Genomic DNA, 22,349 nt, shown 5'->3' with positions numbered 1-22,349 from the left:
TCTCTGGTTCCTACCGCCTCTGGCTCTCGCTGTCTATGGTTCCCACCGCCTCTGGTTCCCACAGCCTCTGACTTTCACTGCCTATGGTTCTAGTCTCTGGTTCCCATTGTCTCTGATTACATTGTCTCTGACTCCTAACTCTTTGATGAGAAGTTTCAATTCTTCAGATGGTTGTCACACTGCCTGAAATCTTTCCAACTCCTCCGAATTCCTGAATATCATTTGCCTGTATTTGGAGGACTTTGCATTTATTTGTAATTTGTTGCTGCTCTGACTCTGTAATTAGTTATTTTCAATTAAATTTGAGAAAAAAATTTCAACAATATCCCATAGGACTTCCAAATAATAACCCCACACTTAGCCAAGATGTAGTAAATCCCCTGAGATTTCTAAACCTATCACGGCATAGCTTTCTTGTTGACAGCACAATGTCTAGCATGTCCAAGCTGCTTTTGCAGTCTGTAGCTAACAGTCCAGCTTTGCTTGCCAAGGCGGGGACTGTGCTGTTGTCTGGGCCAGATGTAATTGCCATTTCAAAGGTTTACTTGTGAATTATCTTACCCCATTAGCTCTTTCTGAATTCTGGCTGGCTGGTTCAACTTAGCTGTTCTGGATCAAACTCCTTTCCAAGTTGCCTGATTGAAACTGGCTTCTCTTCCCATCTGACTGAATTTCTCTGCTTAGCCTTAAACCAACTCTGGTAATATGTCTAATCTTCTAGCTCATTATCATTCTCTGACTCTTTCTGTTCTCACCCGAGTCTAGCTTTGTCTCTGCAATCTGTCTGTAAAACTGTTCCAGGAAAACCTGCCTCTGAGCAACATGAATTGAACTGCTACACATTCTAGTTGGTTGTAACTACACTTGACTCACTGACTCAACCTGACTCACTGACAAGGAATCAGAGATCTGCTTGCCTCTGTCTCCCGAGTGCTGGAATTAAAGACTGGTACCACCATGCCTGGACCTAATCTTTTCTGAAATTTGCTCTGTACCAGACAGGCCTTGAACTCAGAGATCTGCCTGCTTGCCTTTGTCTCCTGGGCTTAAAGACATGTCTGTATTCCAACCCAATCACCTAGAAGGCCCTTGGAAATGATCCTTTGCTGGAGCAGCCATGTTACTGGATTAAAATTTCTCTACACTTCCCATCTGTTGATTTACTATGTTGATACTGGTTTTCATAGGATCAGCGTTAGTCAATTTCTGAATTCCAAAAATGTATCTTTACTGCCCAAAATATACTTTTATATCAAAGTATTTTTTTTAACAATTTGATAACCAGTTGTTCAATGAATGAAGAATCTTTGGGTTCCTCCTGTATACTGCCACTGCAGCGATCTCTCTGTCTCTCTGTCTCTCTGTCTCTCTGTCTCTCTGTCTCTCTGTCTCTGTCTCTCTCCCTCTCCTTCTACCCCTCCCTCTCAATCGTCTCCCTTTTTCTTGTGTTTGTGAGTGAGTAAGTGTGTGTGTGTGTGTGTGTGTGTGTGTGTGTGTGTGTGTGTGTGTGTGCAGGCCAGAGACTGAAGTCAGGTGTTTTATTCTGTTTTATTCAATCGGTTCTTTACTTCCTTTATTGACAGTCATTTATTAAACCTGGAACTCATGTATTTGACCAGGTTGAATGATTAGAAATCCAAAGATCTACTTGGCTCTGTCTCTCCAGTATTGTGAGTATTGTGATTGTTAACTCATGCCACAATACGTACCTTTTTGTGTGTGTGTGTGTGGTTGCTGGGGATCTAAAAACCCCATGTTTGCATGCATGCCATCTCTCTAGCCTCCACCCACTTTTTTTCATTGTGATCTACTTCTGGCTTAATTTGTGTCTAGATGCTCTAAGCATAAAAAAAAAAAATCTTCAAATGGGATACAGGAAATTCTATGAATACTCCCACGACCATACAGTAATCAAAGGATTAGAGTCAGTTGAGCTGTAATTACTTAATTTCTTACTTTTTGTCTGACTCCTATGAATTATGCCTGCCAATCAAATAATTTAGAAGCCTCTATGTACAAGGGTACTTTCCCCTCCTGCTAAAGATAATAAGATTTTAAATCATCATAGTGTGACTCAAATTATAGCTATAATGGAATATATGTATGTTTTCATAACAGGGATAGATTCCACGAGCTAAACTTCTATTTATACTTTCATCTATCAAAATGTATTAGTTTATAATATATCACACATATAAATATACAACACTATATAATATATTAACAAGTTATACTATATATTAATAGATTTGATGACCTATATACTTGAAAAATGATAGTTCAACATACTTTTACAATAGTTGTTAAAGAACATGAAATTTGTAAAAATATAAAATATTCTAATACTAAAAGACTTTCCTTCATGAGATCATTTAACTTTATTACCAGTTAATGCCATCCTCTACTGAGTGATTGTTTCTGTGTTCATGTACACTGCACATACCTCTGTGCTTTCCACTGACACGTTCTCCGATATCCTGGGTAGAAAGGAATCTTTAGAGAACTCCAGAGAAGGTTCTACAAGGTCCACATCTCTGCTTCTTCTTTTCTCTCTATTGGGTGTAGAGTCCATTGAGTAGGATGAATAATGATGGAGGATAGTGCCTTCATGTTCTACACAGTAGTTACGATGTTTGGTTCCTGATTGTCCTTGTGGATTACATTTGCCCAGGCCAGTGGATGATGGAGGTACAGTATCGAATCTGGGATATTCCACGCCATGATATTTTCCAGTGGGATTTCTCCAGGAGGCTCCCTCCTGAATGAGCTGATGGGTTGGTAGTACAGCAGGATTAAAACCAATGGCTGATGGTTTTCCAAACTGAAGCTGGGAGGAGTCAGGGCTCTGAGAAGTGAATTCACTGAAGTGCCTTGGGTGTGTTCCATATATGGATTGCCATTCTGAACCCAAGTTTGGTGCATCTGGCACAAAACACGTGTCTTCTTCTTTTTCGCTTTCAGACAGTGGAGTTTTATTATTGATCTCTTCCACTAGCTGATCAAAACCCAACCTGACTGGCACGGGAGAAAGGTGCTGGTTTGTATGGTGAAATTTTTGGGTATCATATCCACCTTCCTGTGGTTCAGTGCGATTTGGCTCTGTTTGCCAACGGTATGCCATTTTTGATTTTGTGTAACAGAGGATTTATTTGGCTCCAAATATCTTCTTGATATTATAAAAGAAATTCTAAATTTTACTAGAAAAAAAACAAAAGAAATATAACAAAAATTGGTCTTTAATGACAAAGGCAATCTCAAGAAAAAGCATGTTAAGTAAATAGGCATGTGCTTGGATTGTTCACTTGGCTGGTGAGTACTAACTTAGTCCATCAGGGCTAAAACACAGAGAATCTAAGGGAGAATACTGACTGGATAATCCATCCAGTATTCATAGTATTCATAGTATTCTTTTGATAGACAAAGAAATCTTCCTCAATTCCTTTTTATCTCTCTTATTTTGTGTATGTGCACCCTTGTGTGCCTGATGCTTAGGTCATAACAAAAGGACAAAAGGTCCCCCAGAACTGGAGCTCCAGATGGCTGTGAGCCACCATACGGGTGCTAGGAACTCAACCACAGTCTTGTAGAAGAGCAGCCATGCTCCTAACCATTGAACAATCCCTCCAACCCTCGGGTCCCTTTCATCTATACAGAACCCATCTGCCCGTGAACCGACCGCTCTTCTGAGATCAACCTGTGTGCTCTCGCACGCTCATGCCTAGCAGTAGCTCAACAGTCTACTTGTTACTAACCCAGTCATGTGCAGTCTTAATTGTTTCCCTCCTTCAGTAGTTAGACTTTCCCTCCAAAACTCCTTAAGTATAAGTAATTGCAAATTCTTTTATCCCCTTCTCTAGAACTACTTTCATTAAACGCTTTGATGAGTTTCATGCCATTGCATCCTCTCCATTGTGAAAAGACTTTGGTCCTTTGCAAAGCGTGGTACGTACTCTCCATTCCTTCCTTCCTGTGTCTTGCTCTTTTGCTCCTTACTGGTAGCCACACTCAGAATTTCTCCTGTCTGTTATTTCTCAAGCACCCCTTTATCTATTCAGTGTTTCCTTCCTGGTCCTTTCAGGAGTTCATTTTCTCCTGAGTTTGTCTGTCGTGTAGGCTGTTCATTTCTTCCGTGGTCTAGAGATTGACTTTAGGTAGTTTTGTATGTGGCTATCTGGGTGTGGTACGTGTGAGGATGCCTGTGGAGATCAGAAGGGTGATTCATATCCCCTGGAGTTGAAGTTACAGGCAGGTGTGGACCACCTGTTTGTGGGTGCTCAGGACTGAACTTGGGCCTTTGCAAGACCAGCAAGAATGCTCAGACACGGATCCATCTCAGTAGCCCTGTTTTATGGTTCAAATTATCACCTGCTTTCCATGACGTCACCGAGGACCACTGAACCGACTTAGTGTTTCCATTCATTCTGGTTTTATTGTGACATCATTCATATAAGGTTCAAAACAACTCATGATACTTGGTAGAATTAAAAGTCAGGATAATTTGTGTGCTTTTGGCAAACTGTTATTCATGTCTATCTGAATGCCTAAACAGGCTGTGTAGAATGGCCCTTCAAAATACACTGGGAATTTTTCAGCTAAATTCTTTAAGCTACTCCATAACAATATTTAGTTAAGATGACAGTAATGACTTTTCTTTTGTGCTAGTTTGGTATTTTGTTACATTTTCATTATAAAATGAGTTAGTTTAGCTGCTTGTTAAATCTCAGTTACTGAAGAATCAACTTCCATTCCACTGTTCTTTATGGACTAAATGCCATCATCCACCCAGCCCTTAAGCCAGACACCAAGGTTTCATCTTCCAGTTTTCTCTGTCCTTTATTCTCCCATATCCTAAGATCCACCGGCTGGTTTCTCACATGAACACATCTTGAGTCTAGTTCCCTGTCTCCTGTATAGCACTGTCCACTCCTAATTTAAAGCCATCAGTGTTCCTCTGAAATATATTACCCTCAAACCAACTCTGCATTCTTTGCAACCCATTTTGGACCTCATTTTCCTTCACAACTTAACGTTTTACTTCAGACACTAACAGCACATTCCCATGGTTACCAGATTTTCAGTGATTTTCTACACGATTGTTAAGATCCTTCATGGCCTGGCTCTGGGCTCCTTCTCAGCTCACATTATGTCACTCAGTTGCCTTCTGTGTGGAGCATCACTCGGGCTCCAGAATCATGGGCAGGATGGGTCTCCTCACTCCTGATGGCATTTCCCTGGGTTTGGATGGATGCTCCCTTTCTGACTGCATTATTCCTCCACACTACAGTCATTAATCAGGGCTTAGGCACACTTTCTGTTTGTCTGTGTCTGTCTGTCTGTCCGTCTGTCCATCTGTCATCTCACTCTCTAATCTAAACAGGTCTAGCTCTGAATTATTTTTATATTGCTCTACATACTCAGATAATAGATTAATTGACATCTTCAGAACGACTTTCAAGAGATATTTTTGAAAAGCATATGGAATGAGGTACTAAAGGGAAAATTAAACAAAGTTTGGTGTAGGGGCTGGAGAGATGGCTCAGAAGTCCAGAGCACTGGCTGCTCCTCTAGAGGACCAAGGCTCAGTTCTAGAAACCAACCTAGCAGCTCGCAACTGTCTATAATTCTAGTAATGGAGTGTCTAGCACCATTTCCTGGCCTTCAAAGACACTGAATGCACATGGTACACAGACATGCATGCAAGAAAACACTCGTACACAAAAAAAAATTAATAAAATGTCAAGTAGTTTTTTATTTTATAAATATATAAATATAAATCAAGTTAAAATATTATTTTAAATTTATTCTAACATTTTTGATGTAGATATATATTCCCTTTCTAGAAGTGACATTTTAAAAAATTCCTTGTTCTGGTTACAGCTGTGATTTGTTTCAGTACTTTTTGATTTATCTGTCACAAAAGCCAGAATTTTACAGCAGATGTATTTTTGACTTCAACAACCTGGCTCACAGGCCTTCCTCAGCTGACGACCTGCTCCTTTGTATCCTATGATGAGAACTGTGGTCATGGTTACTCCTTAGAACACTGTTCACCTCACACTGCCAGAGGTCAGACTTATGGAGAGCTAATTAATTACCTGGCCTCAGTGAGAAATCAGGGACCAAATAAAGCAGTATTCAAAAAATACCCCCTGGCTGCTGCCTCTATCCTCCATGTCTAAGAGGGCGCCAACCACAGCTAAGTAACCCTAGAATCGGAACACAGATGACATTTTCTCAAAAGAACACAGAATAAAATGGACCTCTCTAAAAATGTCAGTCCTTGACCAAAAAGCTCCAGGTGTATTTGTTTCTTAACTGTGCAAAATTTAGAAGACAGGACAGAAATTAAATAGTGGAATTAAATAAAAGTGATTTGGGGTTTATGTGAAATGTAAACATAGAAAATTGCACCACATTTTTAGAATGCTAATAAGCAGAAGATAAAGCAGATAAGGATTTTACTAGCACAGGGCACATCGAAGGCACTTAAGCTAATCTGTCTGTATTTTAGAAGGATGCAAGAAAATGTACCCATCACAGATAACACAGTTTCTGGAAAGACCTGGAGATGGAAAATTGATTTGGAATTCTGAAGGCTTTTATCTGCTGCACTGAATTGGTGTAGGCGTCACCTGATGCAATAGAAACATTCCGACTTTAACCGTCTAGACTCTCATCTTCAGTGCAATCTGGGGTATATTATCTATGTTTGTTATATATTATATAGTTACAACATTCTTAATATTTATACAATATGCGTTCTTCATTTCATCTTTTGCTTAGATTTTCTATTAGAAACTGAATAATACGTTAAGTTTTGCAAGATTTCCTGGTGTTTTCACTCAAGTGCAGGCAAATGGAGTGGGAAAAGGTTTTCTTCATCATTTTCTCAAATCCCACATTTCCTGGATCATGGCTGGTCCTACAGAGACCTCCCTTCATTTATACTCCCCAAAGCTTCTTTGATTTACAGCTGTTACTATTTTTAAAAGATACTGTCTTGACTCAAAGAAATCAATTCATCTCTTCACACACATACTTTCCAACTTTTACATTTACTTATTCAGTATCAGTTTTCAAGGATTTTAGGTCAAATAATACACATACAAAAGTGTATTTAAAAAAAAAAAAAAAGATAATGTGAACTGCCTTCCAGGAATGCACAGCTCAAATTTATAATGAAGCTTAGTATGCTAGGGTTACACTTGTGGTCACCAGTAGATAAATGGGAGGGGAGGTAGAGATAATACCGGACAGCTTATTTGTCCTAAAACAGGAAAATTTAGGAGCACATTTAAGGCTTACATATTAGTTGTGGTATTGTTTATCAGGTTTAACACTTCAGAGAGAATCTAGCCCATGCCATGGAAAATAGGCTTCAATCACTTATTTGTGTGTAGTATTGGAACAGTAATTAATTCTATTTCTTGGGCATGTCTTATCATTGAACTGGTGATATAAAGATAGGCTTCAGCTCTGCTGGACAGGCTCTGGGAGCTGATCTAGCAGGATGTCTTTTTTAGGCCGGCTGAGAGCCAGGGAGCACATCTGCATCCTGAGAGCTCTAGAGACAGGCGCCTGTTGCAACTGCTTACTGCATACACATAACCGAATAGTGCTTTGGAAAGAACCAGCAATACTTTACCTATTGTCAGACAAACCTGTCCTAGAGATAATCTCAGGACAAGAAGAGTTTGAAGCAGTTGAGGTAACTGTTTCCATATGAAGAACAAGCAGGCATACGCCTCCCCTCATACTTGTGTTGTCAAATCTGCTTGCAATAGATGAGGGAACTTGAGAATTTATTTTCAACAACTTGCTTAATGTCCAGAGATTTCTTTTACACGAAAACTGTGTAAGCAAGAGGGTTAGCCAAAGAAGGCTCCACCTGTCTAGCCTCAAGAACATAGAATTCTAGACAGGACGGAGACATAGTGCGAACAGTTGTTTTCCAATCAGAGGGTATTGATTTTGCAAAGCCACAAGGAAAACTGTGGCGGAGGACACACAGGAGCTGATGAGACAGAGGAGGTGCAAAGCTCAGAAGGAGAAAGCTGAAGCAAATGAAGGAACGATCAACATGTCAACAGCAAGCTGCCTCAGGTGCTGAGCTACTGAGTACAAAACACCTACACAGTTTAAAACATCCTAGGAGAGTTAGTGTCTTCAGATGTTGACAGCAATACAATGTGTAAGAAAATGGAGATCTGATATATGATATATTTAAGAGAGGAAAATTGACCTAGAACCTAAAAGGATAATTAAAGCTTCCCACCTTGTCACAGCTAGGGAAGACATGTTATTTATAAACTCCTGGGGAATAACTTTCGGGCAATCAAAATGACTGATACATCAATGTAAGTACAGCTAGGAAGATGCAAGCTCATCTTCTGTTAGCAATCACAGTAGTATAGATTTTGAAGCTACAAAAATAGAGGGTTTGTATTGTCTCATGTTTTGGCAAATGTGAGATATAAGGCCTGTGTCTGGTGATGGTCTTCCCTCAGGGAGAAGTCCTAGAGCAAAAGAGGATAAGAAAAGGTGTGTGTGTGTGTGTGTGTGTGTGTGTGTGTGTGTGTGCAAGTATGCACATGTATGTGTGTCCCTTCACACAAATCCACCAGGGATCAAGATAATAACAGTTAATCTTCACTTTTTAAAGGCTCCACTTTCACCACCACAGTCATATTAACTTTATACCCATTACCCATACAACAAATAACTCACAGTAGAAAATACATTTTAATAGATGTCAGACACAAAACACATATGCAAATCACAGCCATGAGCACTAAATACATCCATGTGTTTTTAGACAACTCAGATGCTTAGATATTTTAACTATGGTTCAAAACGGCTACCCACTCTGACGCTGTTAGTACCATTAAGATTCATTTAGGGGGGGAAATAAAGACTTTACCATTTTGAAGCCTTTAATAATTGTGAGTGATCCTATTTGTTGTTGTTATCTTCAGTTTATTATTTTTATGTAATATCAGATAAAACTGCCAAATGGTCTTAGAATCCCTCATACCCATGACAGTTAATAGTCTCTGAAGTGAAAAATTAGACCTGAACTTATCACGATGAATTTATGCAGTTGAAGAAGTACCTATGCTTTATTTCTCTGCCTACCCATCCATAGTCATCGTTTTTCCTTAAATTGGATATAAAAAGCACTACAAATAGGCCATATATCAGTAGCAATGAGAATTGTTAATATCTAGAAGGCAGGGTTGGGGGCCATGAGATGGTTCAGCAGTTGCTGCCAAGGCTGAGGGCCTGTTATCAATCCCTGTGACTTACAGAGTAGAAAGAGAGAACAGACTTGCACAAGTTGTCCTCTGACTTCCACACACTTGCTGTGGTGTGCATGCATGCATTCACATGTATACACATACACATGATCAACAAATAAATGCAATTAAAATATTATTTTCAAAAAGAGCAAAATCCATATTGCTTGGGAGATAAGCTGATATCAGGGTAAATGTTGCAAGAAGTAAGCTGGAATATACCATAATGGTTGTGAGTGAAGAATGTAGTGAAGGGTTAAAGGGTTCCCTTTAACTGAAATGGGTTCTTTCTAATTTTGAGGAACAATTGTAACAATAGAAAATGAGTTACATATGCCTGATATGTTTAAATCTATGGATTGATAGTGATAAATATACATAATTAGTTAACTGTCATTGCAAACCCTAATATTTTAAGACCTCACATGTTTTTATATCTCTTTTCTCTTTCTCTTACTCTTCTAAAATCCATATCCCAGGCTGGCCTTGAACTCATGACAATCCTATTGCCTCAGCTTTTTAAGCTCTGAAACTATAAGTATGAGCTACCACACCAGAGCAAAGTTGGAATGTGAAATAAAGATGTTGACCCCCAGGCAACTGGAAGCAAAAGTCCGAGGTGGACTTGGAAGAAAAGATGAGATGTCAGCACATATGCAGAGCTACAGGCAGTGCATCAGTGTGTCACAAGACTCTGGAGAGAGGATTGTTACACTGTAGCGCTGGACTGTAACAATGGGCTGCAGGGATGTGGGCTTGTCTCCCTTGCTTTGGATACAGGTCTTGGTTTTCTTTTAAATGAAGGGGTGCCCAAGAAAACCTCAGTCCCCCCCTTAGAAGAGGGAGGGGCATGAGAAGGAAATGAAGGAAGCAAGGGATCTTGTGTAGATTAGATCTCAACAGAGACATGACTTTAACGACCCCATGCTTTCAGATGTGGGACAGGAAGCACTGGTCAATCAGTTCAGGGCAGTTCTTTAAATTACATTGAAAATTGCATGTACATATTTTTAAAATGTTCTTTTGGTGATATACAGAATTGATATGTCCCTCATCAAAATCTGATGAGTTCAAAAGCATTTCTTTAAAAACATGATCTCTCTTTAAAAGGAGTAAATCTTTTCATTGTAAATTTCTGATGACAGATTGTCCCCTGGCATTTTGAGCCAAGTAGAATGCCAGTAAAACTACAAACCATTCTGTAGGCGTGCCACAGAATCCTGGCCCAAGGTTCCTGGCCCATTCCTTTTTGTTGATGTTTGATTCATTTTTATTTTTATTATTTTGAGTTCTAAGAGACAAAGTCTCTCTATGTGGTCAAGTATAGTCTTGAACACAGTGTGGCCCATGTTAACCCTGAACTTGTTGATTCTCTTGCCTCAGCATCCCTAGAGATTACAAGCTACATCACAGCATCACCTTGCTTAGCCCCTATTTGTACCCTTTGATAACTCTATTTAAATGAGCCCCAAATGAAGTCCATAAATATTTTACTGGGAAATAGCAATAGCCCTTGTGCCAGATCCAATGTTTCTCTGGCATCTGTGTACAACGTGCACAGAAGCAGCACTTGCTTAGTGTCTGCTCCAAGGTAACAGGGAGTTGACAGAAATGAAAGGGATGGAGTCAGGAAACTCATCTTCACTTTCACTCACTGGCAAATCCCTTGCTCTAAATCAACTTCCTATGACTCAGATTCATTATTGATAAGGAGATAGTATAAGTGCTTTTCATTAGGGGCAGTCATTCTTGATGATATAACTTGTCAGTGTGTGACAAAAGTTCCTGTCATTTTATGTTGATCTACCATATTCTCTAATTGTAAATTAGAGAATGCTTTGCCTTTCCTACCTAGTTCCATGAGTTTACATATGATCCTTAAAATACAAAGAGTAATTACGTGTGTGTATGCATGTATACATGTGTGTATGTGTTTGCATTTGTGTGTGTATGTGCACATAGACATGCATGTGTGTGCACCCATATCTGCACATACACAAGTGTGGGTACTGTATTCATGTTTGTTTGTGTCTGGCTGTAGCATCATTGTTAAATATTAATGTATTGTAGAAAAATTTCCATCTTTATAAAAAGTTCTCACTGTAAATATTTGCCTGAGGATGGAAGTGGAGGAAAAATAATTCAGTGTTATTTTTTTTCTTTGAGGAGCTTTAATATGGGTCTGGAATCAAACTGATAAATAGCTTTATCTCATAAATTAACCTCATGGAGCAGTACAGGTGGGAAGTGCTGTGTGGCTGTGCACAACTTAAGGGCACAGAACATCTTTGTGCCGAGTCCACAAACACACGGGAGGGGAAGGAGAGTGTCAAAATGTACAGCTTTGATCGCTGTCCTAGCGGCTAGACATGTGCCTGCCTCTTCACCAGATATTCTAGGTCAGTTAAGTATTCAAAATGCTAATATGCTTATGCAATCAATAATTCATTTGAAATACAAAGACATAATGACAGATTTAGTGCCAGCATGAAAGTTCTTAGAGAAATCTCAGAGGGTGACTATAGCAAAAATTGGTAATAATGTGAATATATTGGCCACTTTACCATTTTTAGAAAGAATTTTATTTTACTAATAAAAATGATTTATACTACACAGAATTTCTTTGTAGAATACAGCATGTCTTCCCAATGAATTAGAACAAAATTTGAAGGAAGAACACAAGTGGACAGCTTAACAAAATCATAAAACAACCTGCAAAGTCTAGCTCCCTGTCATAATCTTTAGATGTGACATGATTTCTTTAGAATGTCATATGCCTATTAATATGATTCATTTCATCAAAAATATCCTAATGAAGAAGCCAGACTCCATTTATAGTTTAGCGTCAGTGGCTGCAAAGGCTGGCAAGCATTTTGTCAATCCACTTTATACCATATGTTAAGTCAGAATAGATCAGAGAGAAATGGAAGAAACATATACTACCCCCTACACATGCGCGCGTGCACGTGTGCACACACACACACACACACACACACACACACACACACACACGTGCACACTATACTGGCTGCAACTTATTTGATTATCTGAAGGAATTCCAGGCCTGAAATGCTGGCAGGCCTCCAGCTTGCTCACTGTGGCTGGGAAGGGTAAGTTCTGGTGAGTTTTTTGCACCTCTTATTATGTAGACTGCAGCCTCCTTCAGTGGCAGCCGGCAACCCCTTCTTGTATGCTTTCCATGACTAAAATTTGCATTAATGCAAAATACACAGTGTCAATAATTGTCCATTCTTTAGTTTTCACCTTCTGGGGAGGGAGATAAATTTTTAGTACAGAAATGGAGAATGCAGAACAGGATCAGTCCTGGCAAGAAAAACCAGTATTGTTTTTAGTTACATAGAGTAAGCTTATCTGCTCAAACCAATTAGATGGACAAAAGAAATCAATAAAAGGGATGCCCAGAACTCAGAAAGAAATTGTTATGGGTAGTGACAAGAAAATAATTGAAGGATATTTTCATTTTTAGTTTTTCATGCTTGAAATATTGGAGGGCTGGTCTAACAAAAGCTAGGCAGATAAAATAACAAAAAGAAACAGAATGAGCTACAAGTAATATAGTATGAAGAAGATGGCCATTCACAATGCATGAGTAATTAGAGAAAATGTCATCACAGACATGTATATATTCTTTAAGAAGTAAAGTGAGTTTTGCTCCATGTGTCTCATGCCACTGGTATCCAATGTACTCACCAGGGGCTCAGAGCCCTTTGGAATATGCAAGCTGTGAGACAAAATTTCTCTTAAAACAGAAGTAAAGTGATTGTTAGTAATTTACTGTCTGACAGGCTTCGTGGCGCAGTATGTAATCCTAATATTTGGGAAGAGGAGAAAGTAGACACTGTAATTTTGAAGCCAGTCTGCTTTACACAGTGTGTTCTAAGACAGTCAAACCTGCATGTGAGACTATGTCTCAAAACATAATCACACACACACACACACACACACACACACACACACACAAACACACACATACACACAGGGGTGCATGTTTGCACATGTGTAAACATGCAGAAACACATGCAAAGCTAGACTTGTACAGTTACACCAACACACACACATGCATGCACACAGAGACAAAAGGAAAATATTAGATCTAAAAATACTTGCTTGAGTAAATAGTGCAAAACTTTAGCTATATATTCTTTGAAAATTAAGAAACAATGAATTTTATGAAACAAGGTATAACATAAACTACAAAATATCATTAAAATGAAAATTTAAGTTTAAAGGAAATTGTAAAATGGAACATAATGAGATAACAGTCAAAATTCAAAATATAATCTTGGACTTAAATATTAATTAAATTAATAATTTATGAAGAATGGATATGGGTTTTAATCATAAAACATTAAAGTATTAGTGCAGCAGCAGAGAAGGAGCAGGAGATGGACATGAATAAACTGTAATGTTATAATTTTAAGAGAGAGATCAATCTTTTAACCAAGAAGTTCCAATTAAATTTAAAAAAAACCCTAGAGATGGATAACAGTGCAGATAAAAAGATAACTCTAAACATGGCTATCATATCCACACACAAATAGTGGTACATACACACTTAACAAAGAGAAAAATCATTGGATCACTTTAGTGCAGAAAGAAACGGGGGGGGAGGGGAGGAGTCAGTCACTCAGCTTTACTGCCTTGTCATTAGGAAAAAATTTCACAGTTCTGCAGGTAAGCATGGTTTTTGTTTGTTTTGTTTCATGAGACAGATAGGGTTTCTCTGTATAGCCCTGGCTGTCCTGGAACTCACTCTATAGACCAGGTTGGCCTTGAACTAATAGAGATCCACCTGCCTCTGCCTCCTGAGTGCTGGGATCAAAGCTGCGCATCACCACTGCCTACCTAGGTCAATGTAACTTTTTTGTGTCTGATGTAATTGTTGTCTCCTAGGCTAAAATTTCCTGTCTGCTAACCTAGGCCTAGTCCGGGAAGTGTCTAGCCTCCATACACTCTAATCTAGGCCTTGAATGTTTTAGCCACTGAGACCTACTGCTGAATGAGCTCACCCTTTTTAGTTCTTTTTGAACTCTGGCTGGCTGGTCAACACAGCTTTTCTGGCTCAAAACTCCTCTCCATGCTAACTGATACATTCTTGCCTCTTTCCTGGCTTCTGACATTTTGTTCCTCTTGGCCTCAAACTCTTAACAATCTGTTCTAATCTTCTAACTCCTCATTCTCTGGCTCTTTCTCTCTTTACCTGTGTCTAGCTTGTTTTCTCTGCAACCGTTCTCTATAAAACTCTCCCGTTAAATCTGCCTCCTTCTTTTCTTCTTCTTCTCTCTGTGCTGGTCCTTCAAGTAGCTCCCCTTTCTTCTCTCTTCTAGTGAGAGTTGGGCTGTTCCCAACTTTATATCCCAATCCAAAGAAAGAGATGTAAATATACAAGAAGCTTGCAGAACACCAAATAGATTGGACCAGAAAAGAAAGTCCTCCTGTCACATAATAACCAAAACACTAAACATACAGAACAAAGAAAGAAAATTAAAAGCTGAAAGGGAAAAAGGCCGGGTAACATATAAAGGCAGACCTATCAGAATTCCATCTGACTTCTCAGCAGAGACTCTGAAAGCCAGAAGGGCCTGGGCAGATGGTCTCTGGCAACAGAGGTCACAGATGCCAGCCCAGACTACTATACTCAACAAAACTCTTAAATTATCATGAATGGAGAAAACAACATATTCCATGACATAGCTAAATTTAGACAATATCTATCCACAAATCCAGCCCTAGAAAGAAAATCTCAACTCAAGGAGGCTAACTAATTACACCCAAGAAAATAAATAATTCCACAATAGCAAAACCAAAAGAGTGGAAGCACAGATACCCTTCCCACCACACACACACTAACACGTGTGTGCATGCACACACTAGCACTGTCAACATCAAAATAATAGGAATTAACAACCATTGGTCATTAATATCTCTCAATATCAATGGTCTCAATTCCCCAATAAAAAGACACAAGCTAACAGAATGGATGGATAAACAGGATCCATCACTTTGCTGCAAACAAGATTATACCTCAGCAACAAAGGCAGACACTGCTACAGAGTAAAGAGCTGGAAATTGATTTTCCAAGCATAAACAAGCTGTAGTAGCCATTCAAATATTGGAAGAAAAAAGACTTTCAACCAACAGTGTTCAAGGGATGGGGAAGGTTTTCTAGAATTCAATGAAAAAGAAACCACAACATACCCAAACTTAGGGGGCACAATAAAAGCAGTGCTAAAAGGAAATTTGATAACACTAAGTGCCTTCATAAAGAAGTTGGAGAGAGCCCATACTAGCAATTTAACAGCACACCTGAAGTCTCTTGGAAAAAAACATAAGCAAACATACCAAGAGAAGTAGATGGTAGGACATATTCAAACACGGGTCTAAAATCAACAAATTAAACACAAAGAGAACAATACAAAGAGTCAGTGAAACCAAGAGAAAATTGACAATATAGACAAACTCTTTGCCAAACTAACGAAAAGGCAGAGAGAGAATATACAAATTAACAAAGTGGAAGGGGGCATAAAGATACTGAGAAAATCCAAAGAATCTTTAGGTCTAACATTAAAAATCTACACCACAAAACTGGAAATTCTAATTGCAATGAATATTTTTCCTCATAGATACCACTTACCAAAGTTAAATCATTATTAGGCAAATTATTTTAAAAACCCTAAAGTCCCTAAGGAAATAGAAGCAGACATTAAAAATTTCCAACCAAAAAAGAGCCAGGGCCAGATGGTTTTAGTGCAGAAATCTACCACTTTTAAAGAAGAGCTAATACCAATACTTGTTAAACTATTTTACAAAATAGGAACAGAAGAAACATTGCTGATCCCATTCTGTGATGCCATAGTCACCCTAATAACTAAACCATGCAAAGACTCAACAAAGAAAGAGAATTTCAGTCCAATTTCTCTTATAAACACTGGGGCAAAAACAACAATATCAGCAAAAACAAACAAACAAACAAAAACCCCACAAACTGAATCTAGGACACATCAAAAACATCATCTGCCATGATCAAGTAGCCTACATCCCAGGGATATAGGGATGATTCAATATACAAAGTCCATCTACATAAACCACCATATATACAAATTGAAAAAGGTCACATGATTATCTCATTAGATGCTGAAAAAGTCTTTGACAAAATACAACACCCCTTCACCTTAAAAGTCATAGAGAGATCAGGGGTTCAAGGCACATGCCTAAACAATCAAAGCAATATACAGCAAGCCAACAGCCAACATCAAATTAAATGGAAAGAAACTTACAGAAGTTCTACTAAAATCAAGGACAAAACAAGGTTCTCTACTCCAAATCTAGTCAATATGGTACCTGAAGTTTTAACTAAAGCAATAAGACAACTAAAGAACATCAAGGGGATGAAAACTAACAAAGAAGATTTCAAAGTATCGCTATTTGCAGGAATGATTTGATAGTATAAATAAGTGACTCAAAAATTTGACCAGAGAATTCCTACAACTGATACACACCTCCAGCAAAGCTGTTGGACCCAAAATTAACTAAAAGAAGTCAGTATTCCTCTCTTACACAAAAGTGTATGGGGCTGAGAAAGAAATTAGAGAAACAATGCTCTTCATAATAGCCATAAATAATAAAAAATATCTTGTAACTCTAAACAAATAAGTGAAAGACATGTATAACAAGAACGTGAAGTCTTTGAAGAAAGAAACTGAAGAAGATATCAGAAGATGGAAACATATTCCATGCTGATGGACCTATAAGATTAATATAGTAAAAATGTCCATCTTACCAAAAGCAATATAGAGATTCAGCACACTTCCCGTCAAAATTACAAAACAATTCTTTACAGACCTTGAAAGAATAATACTCAACTTCACATGGTAAAGCAAAAATCCTAGGATAGTTAAAATACTCCTGTAAAATGAAAGAACTTCTGGAGATATCATTATCCCCGAGTTCAAGCTGTTCTACAGAACAATGGTAAAACAAAACCTCACAGTATTGGCATAAAAAGACAGGGTGATCAATGGAATGGAGTCAAAGACCCAGAAGTAAACTCATGCAACTATGGACACCTGATTCTTTACAAAGAAGCCAAGACTATACATTGGAAAACAGAAACTATCTTCAACAAATGTTGCTGGTGTAACTGGATGTCTGCATGTAGAAGAATGCAAAAAGATCTACATCTATACCCTGCATAAAACCCAAGTCCAAGTGGATCAAACACCTCAACATAAAAAAGGATACATTAAATCTGATAGGTGAGAAAATAGGGAATAGCTTTCAACATACTAGCATAGGAGAAAACTTCCTGAACAGAGCACCAATACCTCAGGCACTCAGATCAACAATTAATAAAAGGGACCTCATGAAACTGCAAAGCTTCTGTAAGGAAAAGGACACTGTCAATAGGACAAAAGAGCAGCCTACAGAATGGGAAAAGATCTTTACCAACCCTAGTTCTCACAGAGGCTGATATCTAAAATATATAAAGAAATCAAGACGTTTGACATCAACAAACATAATAACTCAATTAAAAATTGGGTCCATTCTAAAATAGGGAATTCTTTACAGAGAAATGTCTAATGGCTAGGAAGCAAATCCTTAGTCATCAGGGAAATGCAAATCAAAACCACTCTGAGATTATATTTTATACCTGTCAGAATGGCTAAGATCAAACTCTGAAGCTACAGCTCATGCCACTGAGCATGTGGAGCACAGAGAACACTCCTCTATTGCTGGTGGGAGTGCAAACTGGTACAACCACTCTGGAAATCAATTTGGTAGTTTCTCAGACTGGGAATAGTTCTACCTCAAGAGTCAGCTATAGCACTCCTGGGCATACACCCCAAAGATGTTCCTCCATACCACAAGGGCACTTACTCAACTATGTTCATAGCAGCTTTATTCATAATAGCAAGAAACTGGAACTAACCTAGATGCACCTTAACTGGAGAATGGATATAGAAAATATGGCACATTTACACAATACATGGAATATTACTCAGCTATTTTTAAAAAATGGCATCAAGAAACTTGCAGGCAAATGGATGGAGCTAGAAAAAAAGTCATGCCCAGTGAGATAACACTGATCCAGAAAAACAAACATGATATGTACTCACTTATAAATGGATATTAGCCATAAAGTACAAGATAACCATGCTACAATCCACAGACCCAAAGAAGCTAAGGAACAAGGAGGACTCAAGGGAAGATGCTTACATCTCACTAAGAAGAAATAATATGGACAGCTGGGGTGGATGGAGGGAGGAAAGTGGGAGTGTGTGGGGGTGGGAGGACAACAAGAGAGTTTAAGCTTGGGGAGGACATAGGGAGAGAGATCTGGGAGAGAGAACTGGAAGAATAGGATGGGGGATCTTTGGGATGAGCTAGAAATCTAGGATAAAGAAAAGTACCAGGAATCTCTGAGGGTGATGTTCACTAAGACTCCTAGCAATTGGAGATATGGAACCTGAAACATCTACCTTCCGTAGTCAGGCAAGGTTTCCAATGGAGGGATGAGGATGGGGACACCAAACCAGGCACAAAACCTTAGGCCCCAAATCCTTCCTGCCTATGAGATATGCAGGGATAAATTTAGAATAGAAATTTTGGTTATGGCCAACTAATGACTCAGCCAGCTTGAGACCCACGTCATTTGAGAGAGATAGCCCACCATTGACACTATTAATGATAGTCTGCTATACTTGCAGACAGGAGCCTAGCATAACTGTCACCAGAGAGTCTTTACACAGAAACTGATTGAAGCAAATTAGAGACCCACAACCAAACATTAAATGGAGCTTGAAGAGTCCTGTAGAAGAGGGAGAGGAAGAAGCCAGAGGGGTCAGGCATACCATAAGAAAATCTACAGAATCAACTCTCCTGGGCCCACAGGAGCTCACAGAGTCACCAACCAGAGAGCATGCAGGGGCTGAACCTAGGCCCTTTACAGATATGTACCAGATTTACAGTTTGGAGAGAGTCTCTTTATGGGACTCCCTAATTGCAGGAGCAGAGGCTCTCTCTGACTCTGTTGCCTGTCTTTGGATCTTTTTTTCCCTAACTGGGCTTCCTTGTCTAGACTCAGTAGAAGATTCACCTTGTTCTACTGCAATTTGAAAGGTCAAGGTGAGTTGATATCCATGGGCCACCACCTTTTTTCTGAGGAGAATGGGAGGGAAAGAGAGAGAGAGGTGAATTGAGAGAGAAGGACTGGGAGAAGAGGATAAAGGAGAAGCCATGATCTGGATGTAAATTAATTAATTAATTAGTTAGTTAGTTAATGCAAAAACCTTATTCAGAGCAGATTCGCCATTGGTGTTCTATCTGGAGAGCATAGATATTCCTTCTTGTCTCCTCAGGAAAGTCCTCGCAAGATTGAATGTCATAGCCAAAGGTTTTCTGCTTGTATGGTGCCTAAATTTCCCCCAAATGGTAAAGGTGTTAAGGGAATGATTTAGCAAGCTATATATGATCTAGAAAAGGAGAGTTGTGTGTGTGTGTGTGTGTGTGTGTGTGTGTGTGTGTGTGTGTGTGGTGTGNTGTGTGTGTGTGTGTGTGTGTGTGTGTGTGTGTGTGTGTGATCAGTTGAGAGATTTCCACTAAATGAGCATAGTACAAAGTGAAATAGTATTTGGGTGGCTACTCACAGATAAGCTTTTCCCATGCTCTTGTATAAAACCAATATAAAATTTATTAAAATACTCCTGATAACATCTGTTAAGTCTGTGTGTACCTTCAGAGGAAGTTGAAAGTCTTTGGGAAAGTGGCAAATGGTTGGTGTGTAATTAAGGAACGGTTTTAACCACAGACCAAGCTGTCAAAGTGTAAATCAAGGAATGTTTGCTATTAAATTCTTTAGAGAATCTTCTAGAGCAACTCCCTAGGTGCATACGGACACACAGGAACACACTGAAGCCCTCCTTGTACACATAGCAACAAGAGAACTAAACCAATGCTTACAGCGTTATTTCACTCCTATAAGATGAGAATGTCATTGTGTAGACTCTAAGGAAGACAGTTGTCAAGGTAACTAGATTTGGAAATTAGATCACAGGCAATATCCAGGTGACTTAGGTCTGGGGTATCCGATCTTCAGAATTCCTTTTATTGTTCAGGAAGAATTGTTCTAAGTCATAGTTTTAGGCTTCTGCAGAACACATTCATGTAAAGGTTTTAGATAGGAATGTCACTTCCTGCATGTTAAGATGTGAGATGGCAATATCACTTCCCGACAGCTCTGTGAGAAGACGTAAGACAATCAAACTGGGAGAATTACCTAACGTGAGTAAGGGTGTGTTTGTCTAGTACCTTGTTGTAGTTTAAGTTAACTGAAGTAAAATATGTATTACTAACATATATTAATAGATATACACTAACATATAGTATATTAATTAGTGATACTCATATAATTATATGTAGTATAATTAAAATATTCATGATTACACAATACATAACAATATAATATACAGTTAATTTATATATTATATACTTTATATATTTATATAAATTAACAATAATAAGGAAATAAAAATACATGTGTTTCAACTAGATGATTATAAAGCAAATGCATATAACAAACACAATCTACAGATCGTGAAGTTGTATTTGCTTTTTACCAAAGTGGAAAATTAAGTATGGATATACCAGAAAGAAAAGCATAAAAATTTCTTAAAATTAAAAACATAGGAAGATATCCTAGGTTATTAGTAGCAAAAGCCATATCAGTGAGTTTCAACAGTTATATTTAAAATAGAGGAAACAGGGATACAGCAAAAACATGTAGAATTTAGAAGGGAACACTATTTGATATGTTGGCACTTTAGGTGTGAGCCTAAAACTAAGATTCTCAAAACATACATGACAACCATTTGTTGCACCAATAAATCCATTTTCTTAGATCTATAGATAAATCGGGCATAGTATCATTAGCTACACAGAAAATTTGACAAATCTAGTTCATTAGTTTGATATACTGGCCATATATGGAAAAGTGAATAACACTTAGTTATTATACTTTGTTTCCAAGGACAAGTATTGCCTATAGAATCTGACATTTGACTAGTATTAATATAACCCAAAGCCAGGAAAAGGGTTATTCCTGCTAAATCTGGTGTGGTTAAAAAAAAAAAAAAAGACTCATATGTTCTTAAATGTTAAAACGATTCCTACATAATTCACAAAGGGGGAAATCAAAGTAGACTGAAAAATTTAGGAATAAAATTTCCAAGAGAACCAAACAGGCAGCATACACCAGCTGATCTGAGGCCCCCAACACACACACAGTAGAGGACGGCTGGGTCTGTGTTCATTCAGAGATGATACACCTAACCCTCAAGAGACTGAAGGCCCCAGGGAGTTTAGGGGTCAGGTGGGGTGGGTAGAAACATCCACATAGAGATAGGGTTTTGGGAGGAGGTGTAGGATGTGAAACAATCAGAGGGTGGATGAGGGGGAGGGAGAATAAAATATGGAGTATAAAAAATAATAAATTAATTAATTAAGAAAAATTTTCCAAGAGAAAAAAGTTGTGTTTAGCTAAGTTCAGAGATACACAACATTCTACCCTGAATCTGGAACTAAAGATAAATCTTAAAAGTAGAAGACAGAAAACTAAATATTCAGCAGAAAAAGAAATCATGAAAATGACTTAAATGCATATATTATTTATAAAAGAATTATTGCTAAGAACTGATAGTCTGAAAATATTTATAAGAAATGAATTAAAATTCTTTTCATCATGACTATCTGCGTGTTGTTTCATCGGGTCATAAATTTGGAATAAAAACAATAATTTAGTTGGAAATAGGCAAAAACTTTATAGATAGGAAATGACTTGTCATCTTTTCTAAGCATCCTGAGAATTATATTAATTTTTGCTTATTAGGGAAGGCTGCCTCATGAAAACCAGGATCAGTTATGATGGTGGGTTGTGAAATCAAGGTCTGGGGACTTAGAATCAGTGAACGAGTGAGCATTGTTCTACAGCACTGCATAAAGATCTCTCTGTCTTCCTTCCCTCCCCCTCCCCCTCCC

At 38.3% G+C, this 22,349-nt stretch overlaps 1 protein-coding gene across 3 annotated transcripts in view; it reads right to left on the bottom strand.

Moving 5' to 3' along the window:
- Positions 1–22,349, bottom strand: part of Pik3c2g (phosphatidylinositol-4-phosphate 3-kinase catalytic subunit type 2 gamma) — a 333,974-nt gene that overhangs the window by 297,839 nt on the left and 13,786 nt on the right. For all 3 annotated transcript variants that reach the window (XR_003843304.1, XM_029535677.1, XM_021191148.2), the window contains exon 2: positions 2,444–3,197. Coding sequence is in view for 2 of the 3 variants with exons in the window: in XM_029535677.1 (XP_029391537.1) it covers positions 2,444–3,121 (678 nt within the window). In the remaining variant the exon portion in view is untranslated. The remainder of the gene's footprint in view (positions 1–2,443; positions 3,198–22,349) is intronic.

Source organism: Mus pahari, chromosome 2, assembly GCF_900095145.1.
Source record: "Mus pahari chromosome 2, PAHARI_EIJ_v1.1, whole genome shotgun sequence".
Lineage (NCBI taxonomy): Eukaryota > Metazoa > Chordata > Mammalia > Rodentia > Muridae > Mus > Mus pahari.
This window is presented reverse-complemented; position numbering and strand designations above follow the sequence as displayed.